The sequence below is a fragment of the Lagopus leucura genome, unplaced genomic scaffold, assembly GCF_019238085.1.
Source record: "Lagopus leucura isolate 7727_CA_CO unplaced genomic scaffold, USGS_WTPT01 Super-Scaffold_100001, whole genome shotgun sequence".
Lineage (NCBI taxonomy): Eukaryota > Metazoa > Chordata > Aves > Galliformes > Phasianidae > Lagopus > Lagopus leucura.
Genome location: NW_024962262.1, coordinates 55,211,122 through 55,235,397, shown reverse-complemented (window position 1 = coordinate 55,235,397; position 24,276 = coordinate 55,211,122). Strand labels below are relative to the sequence as shown.

Genomic DNA, 24,276 nt, shown 5'->3' with positions numbered 1-24,276 from the left:
AGGCTTTACTCACTCTGCAAACATATTGACTTCGTGCTCCAGGTGAGAAGGTCTGGGAACGAACAATTGTGCTGCTGCGAACAAAAGCAGAACCCCGTGGCCTGCGGCTAGTTCTCTCTTTTGGAAGGATAGCAACTTCTTCAGGAAACAGATCCTCAGTATTAGTTTCTTTATCCACCTAAAATTACAATGAAAGAATTTTTAATTTGTTTTCTATTTCTTTTTCCCCTCTCCCTTTATTTCAACAACATCAAAAGTAAACAATTTGTCCTGTTAGCTAGGATAAAGTTTTAATGAGCCCTGAGAACAGAGAACGAAGCACCTTATTGTCAGCAGTCTTAAAATTAGGTCGTTCAAAATTGCAAGATTATTTTTCAGAAGCCTTACCTGGAACAGTAAAAATTATAATAAAAATTATAAGATGCAGTTATAATGTGAATCATAGTTGTGGAAGACAAAGACTGCATTCACTGTTAACAACTGGGCATTAACTGAGCTACCACCTGATCTCCCAGCCTTGACAGAAAGAGAACACTAAGCCACATTTCAAAAAGCAAGGTGACTCTGAAGCAAGTATCAACCTAAAAACTTCAGGAATTCAAACCAAGAAAATAAAAACAAAAAAACAACCTCAATAAAAGGGAACTAAAAGACTGCTGAAACAATGATACAAGAACACTAAGATATTTGAAAATACAGGAAAGTTTTAAAATTTTAAGCATCTTTCTTCCTTTTAAGAACTGTAAGTTCTCAGAGCACTGGAATTTAATCATCATCTTTTATGTTACAATTTCAAGACAATAAATCATAGAATCCTACAATCACAAAGTTGGAAAGGACCTACAAGATCATCTAGTCCAACCTTCCTCCCATTACCACTGCTATCATGAGCTACTAAACCATATCTTGTAGCTCCTCATCCAGACATCTCTTGAACACTGCCAGGGACGGCAACTCCACCACCTCCCCTGGGCAGGCCATTCCAGGGCCTGACCACCACTCTCTGAGAGAAGTTTTTCTTTATATCTAATCTAAATCTCCCCTGGCACAACACACTGATGCAAGTGCATATTTAAAACTAGATAGAGGTAGCATTAAAAATACTCCTGCCTTTTAACATAAAAGCTGTTCTACTCAGAAGTAACTAGCAAGAAAACAAAACAAAAACAAACAAAAAACCCACAAGCCCTGAAGAGGACACTTAAAGAACTCCAAAGGCACACCATTGTCATCAAGGCAGTGCTCACGCAGGACTGCTAGTATCATTTCTTTTCTCTCCAGATCAATTTGGACTTAGCAAGCAGCAGCGTGCAGTTCCCCTACTCAGTGCCTTCTCTCGTTACCTTTACTGGTGGAGGCTGGAGTTTTCCAGAGCTGTACTGGCCAGCTTGAGTTGCAAACATGTGTCCAGCTAATGAATCCCCGCAAAATGGCTCCGGATAAGGAGGGCTAGTCTGGGTGCAATTACTGCATCCACTGTCAACAGATTCTGCTTGCCAACTCCTGAAGTCAGAACACGACAAGGATTTTGTAGGCATTAAAAAACAAAACAACAACAACAACAAAGAACCAACCCACCCATCAAGTTATGGATAATAGTTGTACATTTCATTATCCTGCTCAGTTTATCAATTAAGAATATTTCTGTAGTAGAAATACAGAATACTTGTGTTTCTGTAGATGCACAGGTAAACAAATTCCATGACAAAAAAATCAGCTTCCATAGTTTTTTCCAAGTTTACATTCCAGTCTTTGTAACAGTCAAAGAAAACAGTAACAAAAAGAAAAGCACAGCTCAAAAAAGGAGTAATATCACTGATGAATTAGAGCAGTGTGGCATATCTGCTCTGCAAGCATTGCAATGCTTTTTTTTTTTTTTCATTTTCCCATGTCACTACACATATCTATATATATCTTTTTTAAAAAGTACAGTGCCATTGCCAAGTCATTGCAGTTGCCTCCCTAACAATGTTTCTGCTTGATTCAAAAGAAGTGTTTTCCCTCTCCCCAAATTCCAAGTCCTATAAACACAGCTAACTATTCAAATAACACTTTTTTCCTGCTTGTGCATCATCACACGATAGAAGAATTGTACACCCCTAGTTCTAACAGGGAGCAGATCTCAGAACAAGGATCTGCTGCTTCTCCTGCTGTATTTCAGATCATCATTGTAGTGCAAATATTATTCAGCTGTTAGATTAGGTATTTTAACTACTATTTGTACCTTTCTGATATGGCTTCTGCTTGGTCTTCCTTTCTCTCCATCTCCAGGATTTCCTCTTCAGTGTACTCCAGTTTCACTCTTTCTTCTGCCAGCTCTCTTTCAACTGCTTCCAGTTGGGCAGTCGTCCTAGCTAACAGGGCTGTCACTGCATCCTGGAAGGTAAACTAGACTTCAGACAAACCTGTTTGTACAAACTCCTGTATTTAATGCATATTATCCAGAGAAAACAATAGAAAAACACAATCACTGTATATTCCTACTAAAAAAAAAAAAAAAAGCTGAAAATGATCAAGAATTAAAGCAATTTCTCATGCAAACTGGGCCAAAAGTAAACACTTTATCGTTGCACTGAGCAGTAGGTCACAAGCTAAGAAGTTGAGTTAAAGCCTTTTATAGAAAGTTAAAGCCATAGACTGGGAGACTTTATCTCACTATGAAGCACCACCCAGTGAGTTAGATCCAAGTCCATCTCTGGAGGTCACCTAATCTGACACCCTGCTCAAAGGAAGAAGAGCTTTAGAGTCACACCAGGTTGCTCAGTGCCAAAATGCTGAAAAATCTCCATGGATGGAAACTGCACTACCTTTCCTGGCAGCCTCTTCCAGGGCAGTGGCAGATTTTTTTAATGAGTTTTAGTGAGTTGAACTGGAGGTATGCATACAAAAACATGGTATATTTCAAGATCATGTTCAGACATGACCCAGCTTTTAATTATTCTTTTAAAATCCAGGTCTCGCCACAAGAACTAATTAACGTATCCGTTTCTCTGCACCTTGCAAACAAACTGTATTAGAGATATGATCACAAGCAACCACTCATCAGGTCAAATGAAGTTAAACAAACAATTTTTTCAGAGCCATACTGTTTTAACTGTGGTTACATTTCCAGAAGACCGGGGAATACTTTCTTCACACTGGTGTTTGTTCTTTGGTCTCAGGGGATCCGAGCCAGTGAAGATTTGAACAGAATACCAGTGAAGCTGCATCTCACTGGAGCTCTCCAAATCACTCAGGTTTATCTGAGCAATGCCCTGTAAGCAATAAAAAGCATTCATCACAATAAGATAAACGTACACAGCAGGATAGATGCCTTCTCATTTCACGAGCACTCCATTTATGATGGTAAAAAAAAAAAGCTTTATCAATGATAAGAGTCTTTTAATAAGAGACAGTTTTGTTCTGTTTTATTATGATGTCTAAGATGCTGAATTTCTTGCCTCCTCTTACTGTCAAGAAAGGTTCAGAGTGGATATTTTTTAAAATTGAAAAATAGAATTACTACAGTTGATGTAGCTAGGACCGTAACAGTCTTTAACACTTTGAAAGCCCAGCTTTGCACATCTGATTTCTGTAGTTGCTTTAATCAGTATTAATAAAACGACGTTACTTTAAGTTGATCCATTTTGTTTTAATAGAATTATATTCTGAGAGAACTTTCTAGACATCAAAAGCACCCTCTGAAAGAGAAAAAGCTATCATGTAAAAAATCTTTTTTTCCTGACTATTTATACCACAAGTTAGTCAGGTGGACCATAATCTCGTTTTTCCACTTTCAAAGTCATCCTCGTATCTCCCAAATTCAGATGAAAGAAGGTTTAATGAAAGCTTTCCACTAAAAGAATTCCCAACTTCAAAGTAAGCCTACTTAATCAAGTAGTGTTCACATAAGAAATTTCTGAGCCATGTTGACCTTCTGCTCTGTTTGAGCAAGTGTAGAAAGGACAACAGAAAAATGGAGTCTGTGAGATTAACAAAAAAATGGCATATTGGGACACAGTTTATTATTAAGAATGTAGTTTTACGTCATTTGTTATTGGGTGCTACAAACAGAAATACCATTTCCTTACTATATAAAACAGAGATCTCCTCTAAATAGTTAGCTGCCCTGACAGAGTGTGAAAGAAACATCTACCACATACTCACACTTTGACACCAAAGTTAGAGAATGTTTAAGAGATGCTAGGTTTGTTTTGGGAGGTAGAAGGGAAAGCTGTTTTCCTCTGTCATAAATGTTGGAAAAGACGTACTTGGACTTTTAATGTGACTGACGCTGCCCTACATGCTATATTTATTCATCAGCTAAAAAGGCACACCAAAGAAGCATTTAATTTAATGTGGTGTTGAAAAATAGGACAGATATTAAAAAAAAAAAAAAAAAAAAAAAAAAAAAAAAAAAAGGAGAGAGAAAATGTAGAACAATAAATCACAGTCACAAAGAATTCAAATAAATTAAGACAGAGAATAACTGGTTGGTGAGGCCCATAGAAAATCAGAAACAGTAAAGTTAGGGTTGCAAAAAAGGCAATCACATTTCTTTGAAGTTTTAGCACGAGCAATATATGCTAATCATGGAAAATAACAACTCCCTTATCTCAACACTGATGAGGACACCAGGGGAGCAGCAAGCCAATTTAAGGAATCGGTCTTATAAGGCTACAGAAAACCAGGTGTGGAAAGCTGTAGAATCTTCCATCAAGACAGAGCATAAGGGAGATGAAGGAATTGGATGACACAGAAATTCAGTAGATTTACTTCTCTAAGTGAAGTTCAGAACTATTTGCCAGAACGTTTCTTGAATTTTTTTCTTCCCTGTTACATACAAATATTTGTTTGACTCATGAAAAACTCCAGTCTGGGACAGACAACCCTGGATATGAATGTACAGACTACGGGACAAGAGGTTGGAGAGCAGCCCCACAGAAAAGGATCTGGCAGTTCCAGTTGACAGTAAGTTGAATGTGAGCCAGCAGTGTGCCCCTGCAGCCCAAAGGGCCAACCATACCCTGGGGTGCACCAGGCCCAGCATTGCTGGGTGAGGGCAAGGATGGCCCCACTCCATTCTGTGCTGTGCAACCTCACCTAGAAAAAATTGGCATCTCAGGTGAAAGAGATTTTGAAAGACAGTTGTAGAGGTCATCACTGCAGTTTCAAAGTGATGATTTCTCAAGCATATAGTTGTTTTTCAACTTAAAAGCAAGAAGGGCAACACTCAGACTACAAACGCAGCTATCCGAAGAAATCGTGACGCTGCTTCTCCCTTTCTGAGTTGTTTTGTTAGCTTATCCTAAAATATGTTACCAGACAAAGATGTTTCTGACAAAACTACACTGACACTATGAAAGAAAGAAACAAATCCTATTAGAATAATTTTTGGCTAGTTCAGTCAAAGCAGTTGGAATGAAAGCATCTTAAATTTAGATGCTCTTGTGTCAGTATAAAATTGCTTTGCTCTGAAATGGCTACTTAGCTTAGAGGAACACTGCACAACAGTATAAAGCATTTCCTATCAATATATCCAGCCCATTCTTGACATGCTTTCTCTTTAATTAGGTTGCAGTAGCAACAACAACAAAACATCCTGCTGTGGACAAGACCTTGGATCTTTTCAACATTGTCAACATGAAGACCAGTGTTTATCTAAGACTCCTCTAGATCAGGCATGTCCAACACACAGCCTGTGGGCCGCATGCCACCCACTACAAATGGCTATGGCTCTTCACCACGAATTGGCCCAATGTGGGCATGCACACATTGCTCAGCAGCAACCAAACCATCACTGCCTTATTAACACTGTGTCAACTAAAACCAGGGCACTGGGAGGGCAGTGCTCAAACGATGGCAAATAATTTTATGCATTTTGATACACTGGCTAAACAAAGATGTTGGTGGTCTGGAAGCAGAGGCTGAACCTTCCCACCAATATCCCACTACATGTTGTTGCCGTGTGACAGATGGGAGCAGAGGGGCAGACTGACAAAATGGTATTTGATGTGGAAGTGCAGATGAAGCAAAGGTGTGTCACTGAATTCCTCCATGAGGAAGAGATGTCACCTCCTGACATTCATCAACACTTGCTGAGGGGTGGGTGGTGCGTTTCAGCAGCGGGTCACCTCTGCTAGTGCTTATTTTTATAAGCACAGCATGGAAGCTCATATTCACTGCTGCTGAAAATGCATAGTTCATGATGATGACTGTGTTAGAAACAGTATTTTGTAGCTGAAAATTAGTTCTATCAAATAGTGCCATCATGCTGTTTGTATCTGTTGTGGTTTACATGGAAATAAATAAGAGGCACTACTTTTGAAGCAAGTTATGTATATGCAGCTCAAGACATCACTCAGCTAGGCTCAGGCAAGACAGAGGGCTGGACACCCATGATCTAGGTTTTCAAGGCAGTCTAACAAACACACATTCTTGACCATATGTGCTCAAACAATCACCTCTTACCCACTGTTTAACCAAACACTGTGCTACTTGTATCTCTTAACTATGTCCAGAGGCTTAAAAAAAAAATTGATACATTCAAATCCCTCAGTGAAATTACAGACCACTAACTTTGAAACATTCAATGAAGATTCATTTGAGCGTATTTACACCTGAAAATAATTAAATTAACTTTTAACATATCTAATGTTAACACAGCTAACAGATGTAAGCTATTTAAACAATGTTATACTTCTTTGAATTCACCTACATTAGATGCCTCCATCAGTTTAATGCTAAGTAAAACAAACCAGTTTGCCTGGATCACTGTTACCCTGCAGCAAAGATTGATGTAATGCCTATTACACAGTGACAATTGGTTTGTATTTGTTATATTTTTATTAGGAAGCTGCTTTACACATACTGATTAATTGTGCATGCATTACAGTGCCATGCAGAAAGATAAGTCTTCAGCACAGTATAGTTTGAAAGCATTCAGGTAATGTCTCTGGGAAAAAAAGTTTACAGCATGTTCTTCTTGCACCCATATTTAGCAACTGCAGATTTCTCAGCTTTCCCCAAAGCACACATTTATAGGAAATGTATTAAATTAAAAAATGAAATAAGACCAACACCTCCTAATCTACTAAATCCCATAGCAGTTAATACAGGTAATATATCAATTTTAAGTACGATTCTGCAATGTAACAGATATATTAATAATTTTATTAATAAACAGTACTTCCAAAACTGCTTAAAATACTCCAATTCTAAGCCACAAGTACTGCTAGTGCTAATTACTAAGTACTGCTAACTACTTCCAAACCTTTATGTAGTATAGAAGGTACATTCTTTGAGAGGTTGTCTTGTATTTTTTTTTATAACACTAACTACCATAACTATGCATATGAACAAAGAGCCACAATTACTCCCAACCTAAAACTTCACAAAATATAAAGTCTTCACACTTTGACTGTAACTTTAGTTTCCCATATCACAAGACTTTTAAGAAAATAGACCACTTACCAATAATTCCTCTTGTTGCTGATGGTCAACTGAGCAAATGTACAGCTGAAGTGATTTCAGTTTGAAAACACTTGAATGCACAGGGATGCGGAAAACTTCATTAAATATTAGCGGAGTTTGGAATTCCAAGGCTCTGGAGCAGTAAGTGGTTGGTGTGCCTGACTCGAGTGGTGGCAAATAAACTCTCACATGACTAGGAAGAGCAAAATAGACAAATCACACAATTCAGATAAAGAAAGCTGTTTTCAGCTGTTTTGCATTTCTGAAAATGAAGCTACGCAAAAACACCTGTGTAACTTCTATATTAAGAACCTGCTTTGGGATCTCTGTTACAGGGATTTATTTTGCATTCTTAGCAGAAAAAGAGCAAAGCTCATTTGGAAAATGTATCTTTCTCTAAAACCAACTTTATTCTAACTTGGTGATTAAGCACAGTCACCAAGTACCACTTGAGATGTCCTGAGATGTCTAAGGCATCTACCTGGGGCTAGCAAACATGACATAGGATGTATGGGAGAGCTACAGCTTTCCTGACAAGCAGCAGCTGGAGGCCAGATGCTAAGCCAGGAGGTTTCAAGGGGAAACATGTATCTATGTTTAAACTACTGAATTGCTGCTTTATTTCTTGTCTCCATCCACTACACATACCTCTCCTCCTTCCTCACCCAAGAAATTCAGCACAAAACGGCAGCACAGAAAACCTACGTTACCATTTGCAACCTTGCTTGTAAAAAGCAAGTTTACATATTTGATACCATCTCATTTTAGGCTCCATACCAAAATCAAGGTCTGCAACCATTTCAATCTGACAGAAGGCAACACGCTACTTAACTGCTTGTGTTCTCCTCGTTCTGACCACCTGTCAAGCCCTTGCAATACCACATTTCATGCCATACCTTCTCTTGTGCCAGTAAAAAGGTTCATGCAACTACACTGTGAACCAGATTAGAAACCTCACCTGGGTTTACAAAGTAGCCAAAGTAGATGGAAAAAAAGGCTTGCAGATTAAAAAGAAAATCCAGCTCAGAGGTTCGCTCCCATTGACTACATCACTGCATGAACTCTTATGTCAAAAGCAGAGGGGGTGACAATGGCAGACACACAAATGTTAGAGGACAATTGATACAACTCACTGTGGTGGAACCGCACAGCTGGAGAGTGGGGCACCAGTTAAGATAAACTGGCTCATGTCACAAAAAGGAAGTGATCCAATTCCTCTGCTCACCACTGGCAGCCGGTAACCTCCCACGTCTGCCCTCAAGCAATTCAGTTTCAGTGAATATGAAGATGCATGGAGGAGCTCATTCAAGTGACTAAGAAGTTTCTGGTCTTGCCAAGATCAACTTTTCTTTCTTTTCTTTTTTTTTTCATTAGTCAAATCAATAGATTTCTCCTGCAGACATGCAGTTTCTCAATTCTAGCCCAACTGGGTAACTGACAAGGCTGGGGAACAGAGCTCTATTTTTAGTGCCACTTAAATGCCTGACTGCCTTGATTTTGACAATGTCCAACAAACCCCCTGGAATCATTCATTTCCTTGTTGACTATATTTGATTTTCTTCAGATGACATTCATTTCTTTTTTTAATCATGAGGCAACGTGGTTGAGTACTACTCAATATTCACACTTCTCCCCTTCAGCATGCCCTAGTGCCAATATTGAAAACAAACAACTGCCACTAATGCACTGACCTAAGTGAAAAATTTCCACTAGAAGCCTGCAGCATTTGCAAAGTCAAGCTTTCTGAACAAAAATCAACTCAGTGAGACAGATGTCCATGACAGTACTCCCAATTAATGACCTATTTTACAACAGAATAATATCATCACAACTCCATTTTCCACAGTTTTAAAGCAACTTCACCCAGAAATAAAGACCAACAATTTTCATATTTCTTTAAAATCTATTAAGACACATCACTAGATAGGTCTGTGTTTTATGGCAACATTCTTGCTATTTTAAAAATGCTTATTAAAATAAACTAACTAATGTTCTTTGTGGTATGGAATTTGAAGCAGTAATACATGCAGCCAGAAGTTAAAAAAAAATTTGTACTGATTCTCAGCTGACATTTGTGTTAAAATTATTTTCAGAAGATGTTTCATAGATATTCCAGGAATATTGTCGTGGCTACAAAAACCCGTAGAAGTCTTATATTTTATATTTACTTAATTATTTATCTACTATTTTTTTCCAGATAAAAAGCAAGATCTCTCTATTACTAATTATTATAGATGTTACCTTAGGAATTTAAGAAAATTACATTAAGCTTATCCTGAGATATATCACAAATAGACTGTAGATAAGTTCTATAGGAAATAATATTTCTAGAATACTACAAATATAATAGATTTTTTTTTTTTGTACAGAAGTCATAAGGCAATAGAATGACTTGTTTTCTGAACTATCTTCTTTGTACATAATAAATACATTAAAGCATATGTCATTGGAAACTCTATTTGCTACCTCACCATTAAGGCAAAGGTTCCATAAAAAGGATGCTTTGTGTCCATCAAATTATCCCTTTCCCCATGTAAACTAAGATATGCCGTAACGGCTTAATTTTGCATGAAAGCAAACAAATTGTAGCACTCAAGATTATAGCACAAAAGAAGCAACTTTTGGTAAAATGTAAGCTTACATTTTGCAGTTTTCCTTAACAACTAGACTAGTAAAATTCTTCAGCTGTAGTACATGGACTAAGAGACATTCGCTTCCACTGTCATGCCTGGAAAATAAATTTCCTATGTTAGTCATCATCAATATGTTCCTTAAGAAATATAGATGAAAAAGACTAAGAGGACTTTAAGAACACAAAAATACTTTTTGCAGTTAAATGAATCACTTACAAAATCAGCATGAATCCAAAGCATTTAAGGATATGACATTCAGAACCATAAAAGCACTAACTACATTAACAAACTTACCAGAACAAAGGGAATTTAGCATTATTCAGGTGAACAAGAACACTACCTAGAGTGAGTCTTGACAGTGAACAGATTTTATAAAATGTTCCTTGTATTAAATGTTTCCACCACAATCACGTGTGTGAGTGATGTAATATTTATGTTAGACAACTCGCTCTGCATTATTTTCATGGATTAACAGAAGTGCAAAAAAAATTCTTATCTTCTGCAACAGCATGAGCTTTGAGACAGAACTATCACAGCTGCTTGAAATCTGAAAATTCCAGGCCCTGGGAACTGAGGGGTAGAGAGAATTCTGGAAGGCATCCCACCTTGCACTGCAATAATCTGCCCTCCCCCACATTACTTGCACAATTAACAATAGCTTGACCTATGTACAGTTCTTCAGAGGAGCATTGAGGAACCTTATTTGTATTTGTCTCTTCAGATGTGATTTTCCTAAGGTAATCATCTTTTATTTCACACAAAAAAAATCAGATCTTACACAGCGAGACATATCCCTACATCAACGCTCACACTAATAGCCTGGACAGTGAAAATATTAATTACTGAAAGAAGTAACTAAAGCCCCTTCATTAGCCAGCATTGAAAGGACACCAAATGAACAGTGGCTGCCCCAGCAGAAAGTGGCATGCTGACTATTGCATCCAACTACCTTGGCTTTCAGCTCAAAAACAATATTAACACCACTTACAGAAATCCAACATGTATTTGTGGTTCTTCATTACTGGCAATATCACCATAAACAGGCTCTTCCATATCTTCATTCCTGCACAAGCAGAAAGTACTGTAAACTACATACTGATCTACGATGTTAAAGCACAATGAAATGAACATTTATTTCATGATTTGAGGATAAATGCAACTGTTCAGTAATATAGGGAAAGATTGAGATATATTTAAGAGAAACAAAAGCAGTAATTCATATTTTAAAAAGTTTTTAGAATAATTCTTAAGGCTAGTTTTGTATTTGTCCTGTTTTCTATTACTCTTCAGAATCATCAGAACCTTATCTTCTTCCACTAACTGTTTACTGTGTTACAACAATTGTATAAAATGTGTTTACCCTCCTCCAGTCACTTGATCAATCTGCACATTTAGCCTTGCAGCAATTCATATACCCTTTTTCCCTTTATCACAGGCAGATGTACACTTTTAATTATGTCTTATGAACTTGAAGTACTAACCCATATCATTTTATTTTGTTACAGGTGGTTGAAATAAAATCACAACTTTAAAACTAACATATTTTAGGTCAGAAGTATTGAATGTTAAAATGTTAGAGACGATCAAGTGAAAGGGACTTAGCAACCATGAAGATGACAGTAGAACCATACATAAAAACCTTCATCAACCTAACAGATACAACTTAATCACCAATTTTGAAAGCATGTTCAGAAATTTACTATAAATTCTTTCAGACCGTGTGGCAGAACAGGAATATTTCCAGCTTACTACACATTTTTACACCTGACCTTTTGCTTAAAGCTTCAAACACGCCACTGTCACTAGCCAGTGAATGATCTGAGAGACATGCTGAAACTCGCCTGGCTCTCCTCTCTGATCTTCGACCGCTGTCTCCTCGCAGAGTTACAGCTATCATGGAGAAAAAAGAGGAGACAACATCAGCTCAAGGCAATCTCTTTAAAGATTAAGCTAGAAGCAGTATATGAGTGGCAAACAGTACAACTAGCAGCAAAACGCTTGGTACAAATGCAGCTCATTGTTTTGTCATCTATCCTTAAAAACCTCCAGTACAATGGACCAGATTTTCTGTGAAAGAATAAAGGCTGATTTCTCTGTGTCATGACTAAATATAAGCCAATCTCATTTTATTACAGTATTTTTCCAGAGGAAAAATCACTCCTAAAGGTTTACGTTAATTCAGTACACACACATGATATCCTAAACTTCTAAGACTTACCTACTGATTATTCAGTAGTTTGAAAATAAACAGAGACTAATTCTTTTAAGAAGTTATCAGACAACACACAGTGAGGTTTTGTTCTCACGTGTTTCCATGTATAAATTTTCAAAGCACGTTGCTTATATCGTCTCATATCAGCAACTTTTATTTACAGTCTGAGAGGTGTTATCCAAAAGAAAAAACAGCACTTTCCATCTCACTGACACCAGTTCTTTTTCAAATTCTTGGTGAATGAATTTGAAAACTGACAGAGGGAAGAAAAAGTCAACCCTCCCTTCCCCTCTAAATCACCAGCACCATCACAAATAGCAATTCAATCACTTTCATGAGCTAAGCTTATCAAGAAAAATGGCATTACACACCACATTTTACAAATACAAGTAGAAATAGAATGTAGAAATCCTTTAAGGTATGTGCACAAGTGATAATGCTCAAGAATTATATAGATAAGGTTTCAAGACTTGAAAGGCAACTTGAGCTTTTCTTCTTTCACATCCTAGAGAGAATCATTACATGGACTTATGGAACTGCAGTATCTTTTGCCAACTTCTTCCCCCTTTTCCTTCGGATCAATGCTTGCTCTCAAAGCAGAAAAGCAATGGCAAAGAGATGCCACTTTAGAAAAGGGGAAAGTATCATACTCCTACCCAGGCTCATGAAATTAAATGTCTTGGAAGTGCTTTAGGTTTCAGCAGACGTTACTGGAGTGATAGTAGCACAGCACACATCACAGGGAGGCAAGCAGCAGCTGCTTGTTTCCAGCTTACTACCACTAAGGCTGAAACATGTCTTACTCAAACAATTTAATTACCTCTGTTAAGATATTATCTTTAGACATCACCAATAAAACACAGCCTCCTGAACAGCAAGTTCCCTTCAGCACAGCGTCAGCAAGTAACTAGAGCTTCACTTGCAAAGCCCCGCTGAAGGGTGGAATGGACATCAAGCCCCTGCTCTGAGTGAGCAAGCTTTTTGCATCCTGTGCCAGACCCATGCAGAAGACACCAGACAGGCCTTGAAGCTTGACAAAAAGCCCCTCAAATCAACACCTGTGCTGCTGCTGTCAACAGAAATGTCTGGCTTTGTCCCACTGCAGGACTGGCAGACAAGACGCACTGAGTACTGCCATCCTGCACCAACTTGAGATGTCATCTTTTTGTCAGATAACCAACAGCACAAAACCAGAAGAGATGTTCATAAATATCACAGGCTTCCGTTTGAAGCTAGGATTCTTATATGTCTGCAGAACCAACTATCTGTGCTTTTGGATCAGGGGCCCTATGGACCTCCCCTCCAAATTCAGTGAACAACTTAGCCATCATCTTCAGTTATGCAGGACATCTATTTGCTGGCAAGAACATTCCATTCTGCATTTGTTTCTGTACCTGGAGAAAGAACTACCCTTTTTCTTCCTAATTACAGCATCCCATCTTATTGCCCAGTACATGTCATTTTGCCATACAGCTCATTTCATCTTCACTGCAAATGAGAGCCAACCTCCACCTGACTTGGAAAAAAAAAAGAAAAAAAAAAAAGCCAGAAAACTGTGTTTGAACTACAATCTCCTCCTACCATTTGTACAAAGTGGAGGATTTCATTTCAATTTGTTTTTTATTTTACTTTTTTCAATCTTTTCATTTGGTGAGACAACGTCTGTAACTGTTGTCACTGATAAGCAAAAGGAAAACTAGAACTTTGTAAGGGGATTTATGGATACAGAAGAGTTTCTCAACACTTTTGTATCACTGGAAAATGACTGACCCTCAGAAAAAAAAGTGCAATTTTATACCAATGCTCATCTACACATTGTGTATTAATTTCAAAAAATTACACAATGTTTACTACGTTTTCATAAGAAAGTATCTGGCTCACCCTGTTATGTGAACGCTGTATAGATGTAGGAGATGAAAGAGGAGGTTGGACCTCACGAGCTCTCTACCTTGGAGGTTTCATGTTCCTAATCTGTCTGAAGGAAAAACTGTTGTCAAGCACCGACACACTGTCATGAAAAACTGATGTGTTGCAATACTTGTAACTTAACAATGATTGCCCACCGCCTTGCAGGCCAAGGAAGCATTTGATCATATCTGGACAATCTCACAAATTTGGTTGAGATGCAAATGTCAGAACGCACACTCGACTAGAAAAATGAATCAGTAAGAAAAACTCATCAAGAAAGAAACATCAGATTTTGATTTAAACAGAACCAGGTGTACCTGGTTTCAATCCAGGAAGCTAAAGGACTGTTTAAAAATACAGTTTCTAAAATACATAATTGCCTTTACTGTCCTATGTCAAGAAAATCAGTGAGCAAAATAGATATGAATTGGAATTTCCTAGCAGGCGCCAAAGCTTGTCAAAGACTGGCCTGATTAAAAGAATATTCTCAGCTGCCACAAGCTTAAAACGTGAACTTGAAAGAAAATTTTGGTGTTGAATATGTGTTAGTGTTTAGTAGTTCATTAGCAAAAACCATACATTTAAAGCATATTTCACAGGCACACGAAACTACACGTACTGCATGTCAGCTCAAAACGCGCTCATAACAGAATCAAACACTGTCATAAAACCTAAAACAGACACAAACAGACTCTACCTACCATGATGCTGTCAGGCATTACAATGATGTAATAAAGCTGAAGCTTGCAGAAAACACTGTTCCGGTATTTAACCACAGCCATGAACATATTGCTTAATTGACATAGCCAAAATTTAAGTATGCCATAATATGCCACAATTAAACAGATACAAGATTATATCAGACAGCATTATGTCAAAACCAAATGTTAAAAAAATCTCCTTTTTCCTTCACATGCAACTCATACAAAAACACTTCACACACAAAATCACACTGGGAATTACAAGCAAAAACAGCACGATTAGTAATTTTATGTTCACTTACAGTGCATTTTTCTGTTGTGCCGCATGAGAAACGAGACAAAATGAAAAGCACACAGTGATCAATCATCTTTTAGGTCTACGAGGAGGTCAGTATTTTGCAAACTAGATTACTTAGGCATTGAAGGAAATTTAACACTCAAAAAACTATTTTAGGACAGAGAAGATACAGAAGATCTTTAAAGACCTGTGTTAGCACTTTTCCTCCCCCCAGCTTTACAAATACAACGTATATGCCCCCAGAAGAGATACAGAAAAAGAAAACAGCAAATAAGCAAAAGAGCATTAAAAATTCAGTTCCTGGAGAACTCCTGAGCATGCTTTAGTACTGCTTCAAAACAGAGTATTCACAATGGTTATCCCTCTGTTACAATGGTTATCCCAGAGTGTTATCCCTCTAGAACTTTGTAATTTGGGAAATCATGCCATATTTTGTTTGATAGAAGAACTGGTGAAAAATTTGTCTGATTAATACTTGTAGGTTTTCCAGAGGAGCATTACATTGCTAGACCATCAGATGGCAGCAGCAAAGCATACAGCACAGTAGTTTAGTAAAAACAAACAACCCTCAACATCTGGGGGATCCCAAACTGTCCTGTATGAGGTTGATGCTCCATCAGATTCTTCAAGAATACTCTACTGAACTTAATAGATTTAAAAATTTTCAACTGATAGATGGAGACAACTGCATTACAACAGCAAACCCACCAACTAGGGAATGCCAAGCTCGAAGCAGTCATGACTCCAGCCAAGTACCAGAAAGGTTAAACTTGTTTTTCTTTCCCAGGCAATTGTTTCAAAAATCAAATACTTAAAAAAAGAAAATATCCATCAAGACAAACGGATTGCCTTCTAATCATACATTCAAAAAGGAACAGAAAGCACTAGGTTAAACACAGAGAAAAGTCATAAACCCTGGACTAGGAGCTGGACCCAGACACCACAGCAGTGACAGCGGCATCACAGACATGTTCTGCCAGAAGCCTTCAGAAAGAAAAACGAAAAATGTGTAAAAACATTACAGAGAAGGGAGAAAAGGAAAACCGAAGCAGGATGTGACCCTCATCCTATTGCTCCCTAAGCCCTCAGACCAGGCCTTCATTTCTAGGAAATACATATGAGCTATAAATGAACTACTAACATAGCTTTACTTACCACAGTGGGTGAAGACATGCTGTGGTCTGATCTGAGGTTTAAAGAAAGCCTCAGGAAACTTCTCCATGACACTAATTTAAGCACAGACTTACATGTTGGTCTCTAGAATTCTGTTTATTTTGGTCAGAACACTGCAATATGGGCATGAGACATGTTAATGTCTAGTAAACAAATTCTGTTAGCAGTACCTTCTGGCAGCTCAAGCTGCATTAAGGAAAGTAAGTCTACGTTCAATTCTATTTGAACAACGCAGGCTTGTCAGCACAGTAATGGCCTTTTTCTTCATGAAAAATAGAAAGTTGAAATCTTTTCCTTAGAGACTGTTGGTGCTCCTTTTCACTGTCTCCTGACAAACAAGATCTAATGGGATAACAGATTCTCTGCTTCTATTTCATAGTAGCCTTTATGTTCTAAGTCCTGAACGTAGTGCTCTACATATTAGAATGAGCTGTGAATTATAATCTTTAAAATATTCTCTAGAAGCCCTCCTCTACTGCAATGATTTTATTAGAAATGTAGCATGTTAAAACACAGAAATATCATAAGGAAAGAAATTTTTAACAGCAGTTCTTCAATTGATTAAAACTGGAAAAGAAATTAACTGTTTCCTTACTTTTTTAAGGTTTGTTTCACTTTTTGATCTCTCCAACTCACTTTTCTATTGCACTCTCATCTACAGCACCTCAGAAGCTTCCAACAACACAAGCTGAAGAAAGTCCATTGACTTCACATTCAAGCAGGAAAAGACAACCCTAACAGTATGTGCCATGGTAACTGAGACTGTTCTGTGATTGCGGAGCTCATGCTCTGAGACAACAACAAAAAATCACTCAAGTGGATGCTCAGCTCCTCACACTTCCCACCTGCTGAAGCAGTGAACTCAACTCCTGAGCACAGCGTATCATGCATTCAGCACCACCCTGCTGCTGTGGCTCCCATCCCATTGCACTGCACACAGACATAGGAACCTGATACTGGAGTGGGCATGAATTCAGCACGGAGCCAGCCAACCTTCAAACGCTATCACAGCAGCAATCACCTCGTGCACCCCCTCCTAAGTTTTTTTTTGCTTGTTTGTTTAAAAATATGAAACAAAGCAACCAACAATTTCCTCTGGGTTTGTGTTGCTGGAAATTATCAGCCTAATGGCAACACTGGCAGAAATTGGGATGTAATTAAGCCATGTGTGATTTTACTAATTCCTCATGCAAGACCAAAATATGTGTACCTTCATGTGCTCCACTCCAACAAAAGTCTATATTCCTTTCCCTTCCTTCCACCCAAACTATCACAAAATTTCCTCATTCTTTCATCTCTGCCCTAAAACAAAAGGTTTTTTTGTTTTGTTTCGATTTGGTTTAGGGGGAGAATAGGGAGGGAAGTCCTCTCATTTTCTTTCTAAACACCTAACATCCACCATGCAATTTTTATCTGGGTGAACTTAAACAGAGCAACAATCTCCATTGCGCCAGTATGATGAGGGTTGTGTGCCTCACGTGACAAAACAATCAAGTCCAAAAACTTACCTCCACTAGGTTGGACAGCAGTCAGCTGTGGGCCCATTTCTCGCACCCCTTCACTGTCGACAGGGTAAGAGGACATCTGAGATGAACTTGTTCCTTGTGCATCATCGTCACCCAACGCTGTGGTCTGAGCTCTGAGCATTTCCAGAGCTCCCATGCCTGCAATCTCCTCAAAGCCTTCAGACATCTGAGCCAAGGGAGAATCTCGAGATGCAGAGAGAAACGGGGTGTCCAGAGGTGAGCTTGGAGGGGACAGCGATGACAGTGAGGACCGTGATGACAGGGATGCCAGGGACTGAGGGGTATCCAGAGACCTCCGTTGCTTATTGAAATTTGAATGTCCAATGGGATCAGCGTACGGCACGTCCTTTGTCAGAGACTCAAAGGGAATGATGTCAAAGCGCAAATGCTGCCCGTAGTCTGTAACGCTGTCTGACTTGTCATACTGAGGAAGGCCATAGATGTCCGTAAAGCTGACTGAGCTGAGGGAGCCTCTGCTGGATGCCAGGGAACCTCGGCTGGAGGCCAGGGAACCCCTGCTGCTGCCAGATGACATTGTGAGGGTGCTAGCCGACAGACTACACCAGGCAAAGGAAAAGGAAACAAAAAAATGCCTTCAAAATATAATCAGAAGCACCGGCACAGACATAAATACATCAGACCATCTAGTATAAGCAATTTTATATGCATTCAGGACATGACACAGGGAGATGATCTGGCTGTTTAGGGTCTAGCTTGTGTTTCTTGTCCTGGTCTCAAGCACAGACATGACTGGAAAAGCACGAGTGACAGTCAAATCAGGCCAGAGTACAACAGGACAGGTCTACTCCTTCCTCTAAATTGTAAGTAGCCCTAATTTGGCAAAGACGACATAATAGGAAGGCTTGAATAAGTGGACTCAGCATAAAGCCAGGAATGGTAGATTACTTTGATCCAGCCAGAATTGGTGTTAATGATGAATCATAAATGTATCAGGGAGAAGAAGCAAAATGGATTTGGAAAGGCCTAACAAAGTGCTGCATAAGCCTCAACATCACAGGTTATTCCAGTGCAAAATGAAAACAACTTTAGTATGAATCCTGTTTCAGTTCCTTCTATCGTTCCCAGATGGCTACAGAGAGAACAGTGTACGTGACGGACAGAGATGAAGTAAGACACAGCAGGAACTGAGCGTTTGATGTTGGCATGGTGTTGAGCTGAGGAATCCCTGAGAGCTGCACCGAAGAAGGCAGCTGTGAGCGTGAATATGCAAAACATTCTGGGCTTCTGTGTGGGTCTTAGCACGTTCTCATATTTAAATGGCAAAATTCTGTCATCTCACCAGGGATCACCTCTTTTAGAGAAGGTATCAGGATATTAAACTTCACAGAATTTAGAAGAATGTTATTTTCACATAAAGTAAACCTGACAATTTTACTATAGGCTCCTTTTTGTAAAAGAACAAAAGCCAGCATACAGAATTCCCAGATATATGTAGTAATCTATCCCAAACAACCATTACTAATGCTATTTACAAAACTTCATCGAAATCACCACATTCCGCAGATCAATCTGAATAAATTCAGTAAAAATTTCATTTACCCAACATATACACACAGGAAGTTTTAGAAGGTAAACTTCCATTACCATTATTCTCTGCTGCAGTTAAACTTCAAAGCCTACTCTTTCTGCACAACTCACCTTTTCAATTGGGAGTGTAAATACGAGGTTAAACGTGTAGCTTCCTCCAGTTGCATAAGCAAGCAATTTCTCTTTTCCTGTAACAGTATCCTGTAATTAAATAGATACATACTATCATTTTTCTTTATTACAGCTGTATTCAAGAAGTATCAGGAGCTTTCCAAGTACAGAAAAAATGCCACTGCATTGCAGTTTAGAAAATAAAAAGAAGCTTTCTTGTTTGATGAAAAGATTAGATTTATGCTGCACATATGCAGCAAAGGAAATTCCACCATGAACATGGGAACCAAGACTAGCAAATTCCCAGACAAGAAAAGTTAGCCGAGGCATAGTGTAAGCATTGTGACGTCAAAAACACACTACAGAAATTGTCAAAGTCATCAAAAGTTCTAGGTAAAAGCATCAGACTCTACAAGATTTCCTTTGCATCAACATAATTGTGCCAGTAAAATACAGAAAACTAGTATGACCAGTCGCCCTGGCAGGAAAAAAATATTCCAAATAGTTCTGTTATCCAAACAAATTAATGTTACATTTCAAAGGTAAAAAGAAAAGCTTTGGAGAGTTTTTGTTAAGCAGTTACCATAAAACACAACTTCAAGTTGCAATTCTACTTGTTTCAAGCAAGTTTATATATTTAAGCAGACAATACAGCATTTTGAATACTAAGCTATGGCAAAAACCTCTTAGTGTGACTTATTTTTGCACATTCTAATAAAAGCAGCTGAATTACTCAGCACCACTGCCACAACACAGGTAGAACATACCTGTAATGCTGTCAGTCTCACATGCCTAGAAGATTTCTTAAATGCTCTACCAAAATGACTGTTTACACAGGCTGGTAGCAAAAAGGGGGAATGTTTTAAACTGAGGCAGGGGAGGTTTAGGTTAGATATGAGGAGGAAGTTTTTCACTCAGAGGGTGGTGATGCATCGGAACAGGCTGCCCAAGGAGGCTGTGGATGCCCCATCCCTGAAGGCATTCAAGGCCAGGCTGGATGTGGCTCTGGGCAGCCTGGTCTGCTGGTTGGTGACCCTGCACACAGCAGGGAGTTGAAACTTTCATCATTATGGTACTTTTCAAACCAGACCATTCCATGATTCTATGAAAGTACATTTGTTCTTTTCCTGAATGGACAATTACTGGCATTCCTGGTGCTTTAATCTTTCAAACCCAATCACTGAATTTCAAAATAGAATTAGCATAATAAAACCCATTTCACGTTATACATTTGTACACTTGCAGCAGGAAAGTTACTACTCCAGACCCATGTTCATAAATTGACTAGAAACTGGGATTCTGACGGACAGTCTGGAGACAGCACATCAAACGTATTTAAGATTCATGTGTCAGACCTTACCAACTGCAGACAGCTGCTAGAAAACAACATCTAAGGGGCAGGATAGAAAAATATCATTAAAAAGGAAACCCTTTTGGATAAAACAGCAGCATTTATTTAAGTGAAATGTGAATGGTGAAGGTACAAAAAAAATATCTTTGTGAAGAGTAAAAACAGAAATCTCAATTTTGTTGGCCTCCAACCGCATTAATTCAGTATGCTGGCATGTAGTCTGCAGCACCACGCTCCAGCAAACCTTTCCCACCCTCTGAGGAGTTTCCCTTTATTGCAACGACACAGCAAGAAGCTCCACACCAAAGTGTGTGCAAGATCAAAGCTTTTCTCCTGCTTCTGTGCATCACAGATTAGGTTAACCAAGTGGTGCAAGGAAGGCTGGAGCTCTGCTGTATTACTCAGGTGATCACTGCTTGCAAGGGACCCCTTTGGCATACAGACTTAGTTTTGATCCGTAACACAGTACATTTAAAACTCTGCAACAGCACAAAACTGGTAATTATTTAAACAGGAAATTTCTTTCTATTTTGTGACTAGAAGTAAGTAGCAATAGAAAAGTAGAACTGGGAATAGTTTGGGTTATTCTGGAGCCTAAACTAAACAAATAAATGAATTAAGGTTATTAATAGTCAAGATTTTCTCCAATTTGTTATACAAAAAAAGAGTGGCCTTAAATATTATTCTAACTTCTACTTTTTGCTAGCATTTGAAATATCAAATATCGTACTGGAATGCTGGTTTCCACTGCATGAACTACATGGAAAAATAGCTTGGCCTTCTTGCCAACATAGTATGCAGTACCTAACGTGAGAGCCCAAGAACAACAAATAAAACTTACTACACTGCAGTGTAAAATGAACTCCCTTCTCCATCAGTTCATGCTGGAAAGCTTGTTTAACAATACTGCAAAAATTGCAAAATACACAACATCGAACTGCAGGGTGGCTGCTAATTTTCTGTTTTTATTGCCTGAATTTATCATCCAATGTAAGTCTGTCCAAAGGAACCAAAGCTCCCAGAGTCTGTACGTGGAAGGCAATTCCAAATCTATTTAACAGTTTCTTAACTGCATGAGTATTAGCCTTAAAACGGGTCACATTAAATCTGTTTCACATAATTTTCCCTCATATTACACCTGGCTTTTTACCATTTATTCATGCCTCAGTTTGTTTCAGAAAGAAAAAGAATAGCAAGAGAAATGAAAAATCTTTCATGCCTCAAACAGAAGTATTCTTCTGTTATAAATAAATTAATTTTAAAAAGTCACAAACGCCTTCTCTGTATGGTTTTAAGTCAGCCTTTCTGGCATTTACATAGCATGTATGTATCAATTATTTAAGAGAAAGCAAGTCTGGAAAATAAGAACAAGTACTTTCATGCTTTTCACTGAAAGCAGTCTATGGTAACAAGAACACATAAAGAATTTTGGTCCATTTCCTTGGCTAGAGGAAAAAATATATAATTTGGAAATAAACAGTGCTTCTGCTGCAATGTTTTTCTTTGTTTGTTTGTTTTCACACAAAACTTTACATTTAATCACATTTTCAGTTTACTATACTGTCAGTTCACACATGCTCATGCTGCCAAAAACTGCAAATTAAAAGAAAAAATTTGATGAAACAGGTGAAAAAAAATCCTTTAACTTTCCCATTCTGAAACAGAAAGCAAACATAGGGAAAGATCTTTGTTCTGATGAATTTGAAGATGACCATTACTCCACTAGAGTAAAATACTAGAAAAATCTTTCATTGTCCAGGTGCTATCATTTGTCTTTCTTACCTGGCAACATCACTCAGACGACTTCTAAGTAATCTGATCTCTTCTTTCTATTCTCACAGTTTAGATGAATGAACGAAAGGCTAGCCAGTCAACATCACTAACAGTCCTCCACAGAACTTCAAGACAGGCAGAATTAAACAATGGCAGAGTCAGGAGCCAAATGTTTCACTGAAACAAATTACTAAATTTTTTTGTTTGTTTCTTAAACACACACAATTCTCTACTCTTCATTTTGAAATTACCCAGCGGTTCAGAAAATTATTGAAGTTCACAAACCTTTCAGTGGCCCCATGAGCAGAAGTTGCTCGAGCCCGCTGAATTTCATCCTCCAAACGTCTTTTTTCTTCCTCCAAACGTGCAATGTCTTCTGGGGATCGTCTCTGCTGACTGATGAGCTGCAGCTCCTGAAGAAGAGCCTCCTTCTCCTTGATGAGCTGAAGACGGTCCCTGTCCGCTTCAGCCATTCCTGGCCAAGATTCATTGTCTAACAAGGCCAGCTGCTGTTGTATATTTGAAACTCTTTAAAGGAGAATAAATATATTTCAAAACACAGAAGAGACAAAGATGAAGACAAGTAAAAGGAAAAACATCAGAAGGTGAAGCCTGTCAGCTTCAGTGACTTTCACCTAAACTCTGAAACAAAAAAAACTTGGCGGTCTTCACGAGGCTTATTTGTTTCTAAGCTTGGGGTATTTCTTGGTTTGTTTGTTTTAATTGTAAAGAATGTCAAGTATTCATGAATGCGTAACTGTATAAGAACTGCAACACATTACAACATGGTCAGTATCTGTCTTTACAGATTGCTCATTTTATAGAAAAATCAACTGATACTTTAGAGCTCTTCAGTATGATGTTTGCACAAGCTGATGAATCTGAATACCTTTCTGTTACTCATTCTTCCATTATCATATCTTAACATGGGATTTGAGAAATGCAGCAAAGGAAAGTCTGCCTTTGAGAAGTTCTGTACTGTCCATGCCCCACCTCAACAGAGAAACTTGTCCTGACTGACAACAAAACTTTAAGAACATATTAATTATCAGTAAAACAAAAATGTAGGTCCAGAAAAAAAGATTTACTGGTTGCAAAATCCAGATGGCTTCAGATAGATCAATCATCAAATCAAAGTTGGATATGCTAACTTCAATGTTATTTTTAGTAGTAGACTTCATAGCCAAAAGGAGTTTCTTGTTTTGTTTTTATCTCCATACACTGAACCATTACATTCTTGCAATTATTGTTGTTTTCTGATTCCACAGTTGACAGTGTGAGAAACTGATCTGCTAAAAAGAAATTCTGAACTCTAATAAACACTACACCAACCTCTAACGCTAAAAATTTCACAACTGTTTCTTTTGGCAAAATCAAAAGGTATGTAAGCATAACAGGGAGAACACTCTGTTACTGTTCGTTTTTTTATGCTTGTCTTACAGTGATCAATTTAAGGCACTTCAGAAGCTTACTGTTAAAATGAAAAGTAAATAAGAAAATCCAGCTTTCTGATTTTTGAACATTTGTAAGAAACTATGCTGCACCAAAGTTATGCATCTGTACACCTCAGTTTCATCTTGGCTTTGAAAT

General features: G+C 38.2%; 1 protein-coding gene across 5 annotated transcripts in view; it reads right to left on the bottom strand.

Moving 5' to 3' along the window:
* Positions 1-24,276, bottom strand: part of WWC3 (WWC family member 3) — a 98,047-nt gene that overhangs the window by 8,250 nt on the left and 65,521 nt on the right. For 3 of the 5 annotated variants that reach the window (XM_042867306.1, XM_042867307.1, XM_042867302.1), the window contains 11 exons: positions 22,972-23,214; positions 19,563-19,652; positions 17,886-18,460; positions 11,855-11,975; positions 11,074-11,148; positions 10,094-10,180; positions 7,453-7,645; positions 3,087-3,254; positions 2,225-2,376; positions 1,344-1,503; positions 14-178 (listed from right to left, as the gene is read on the bottom strand). In XM_042867306.1, coding sequence (XP_042723240.1) covers positions 14-178; positions 1,344-1,503; positions 2,225-2,376; positions 3,087-3,254; positions 7,453-7,645; positions 10,094-10,180; positions 11,074-11,148; positions 11,855-11,975; positions 17,886-18,460; positions 19,563-19,652; positions 22,972-23,214 — 2,029 coding nt within the window. The remainder of the gene's footprint in view (positions 1-13; positions 179-1,343; positions 1,504-2,224; positions 2,377-3,086; positions 3,255-7,452; positions 7,646-10,093; positions 10,181-11,073; positions 11,149-11,854; positions 11,976-17,885; positions 18,461-19,562; positions 19,653-22,971; positions 23,215-24,276) is intronic. The other 2 variants (XM_042867304.1, XM_042867305.1) reach the window with 2 other exon arrangements.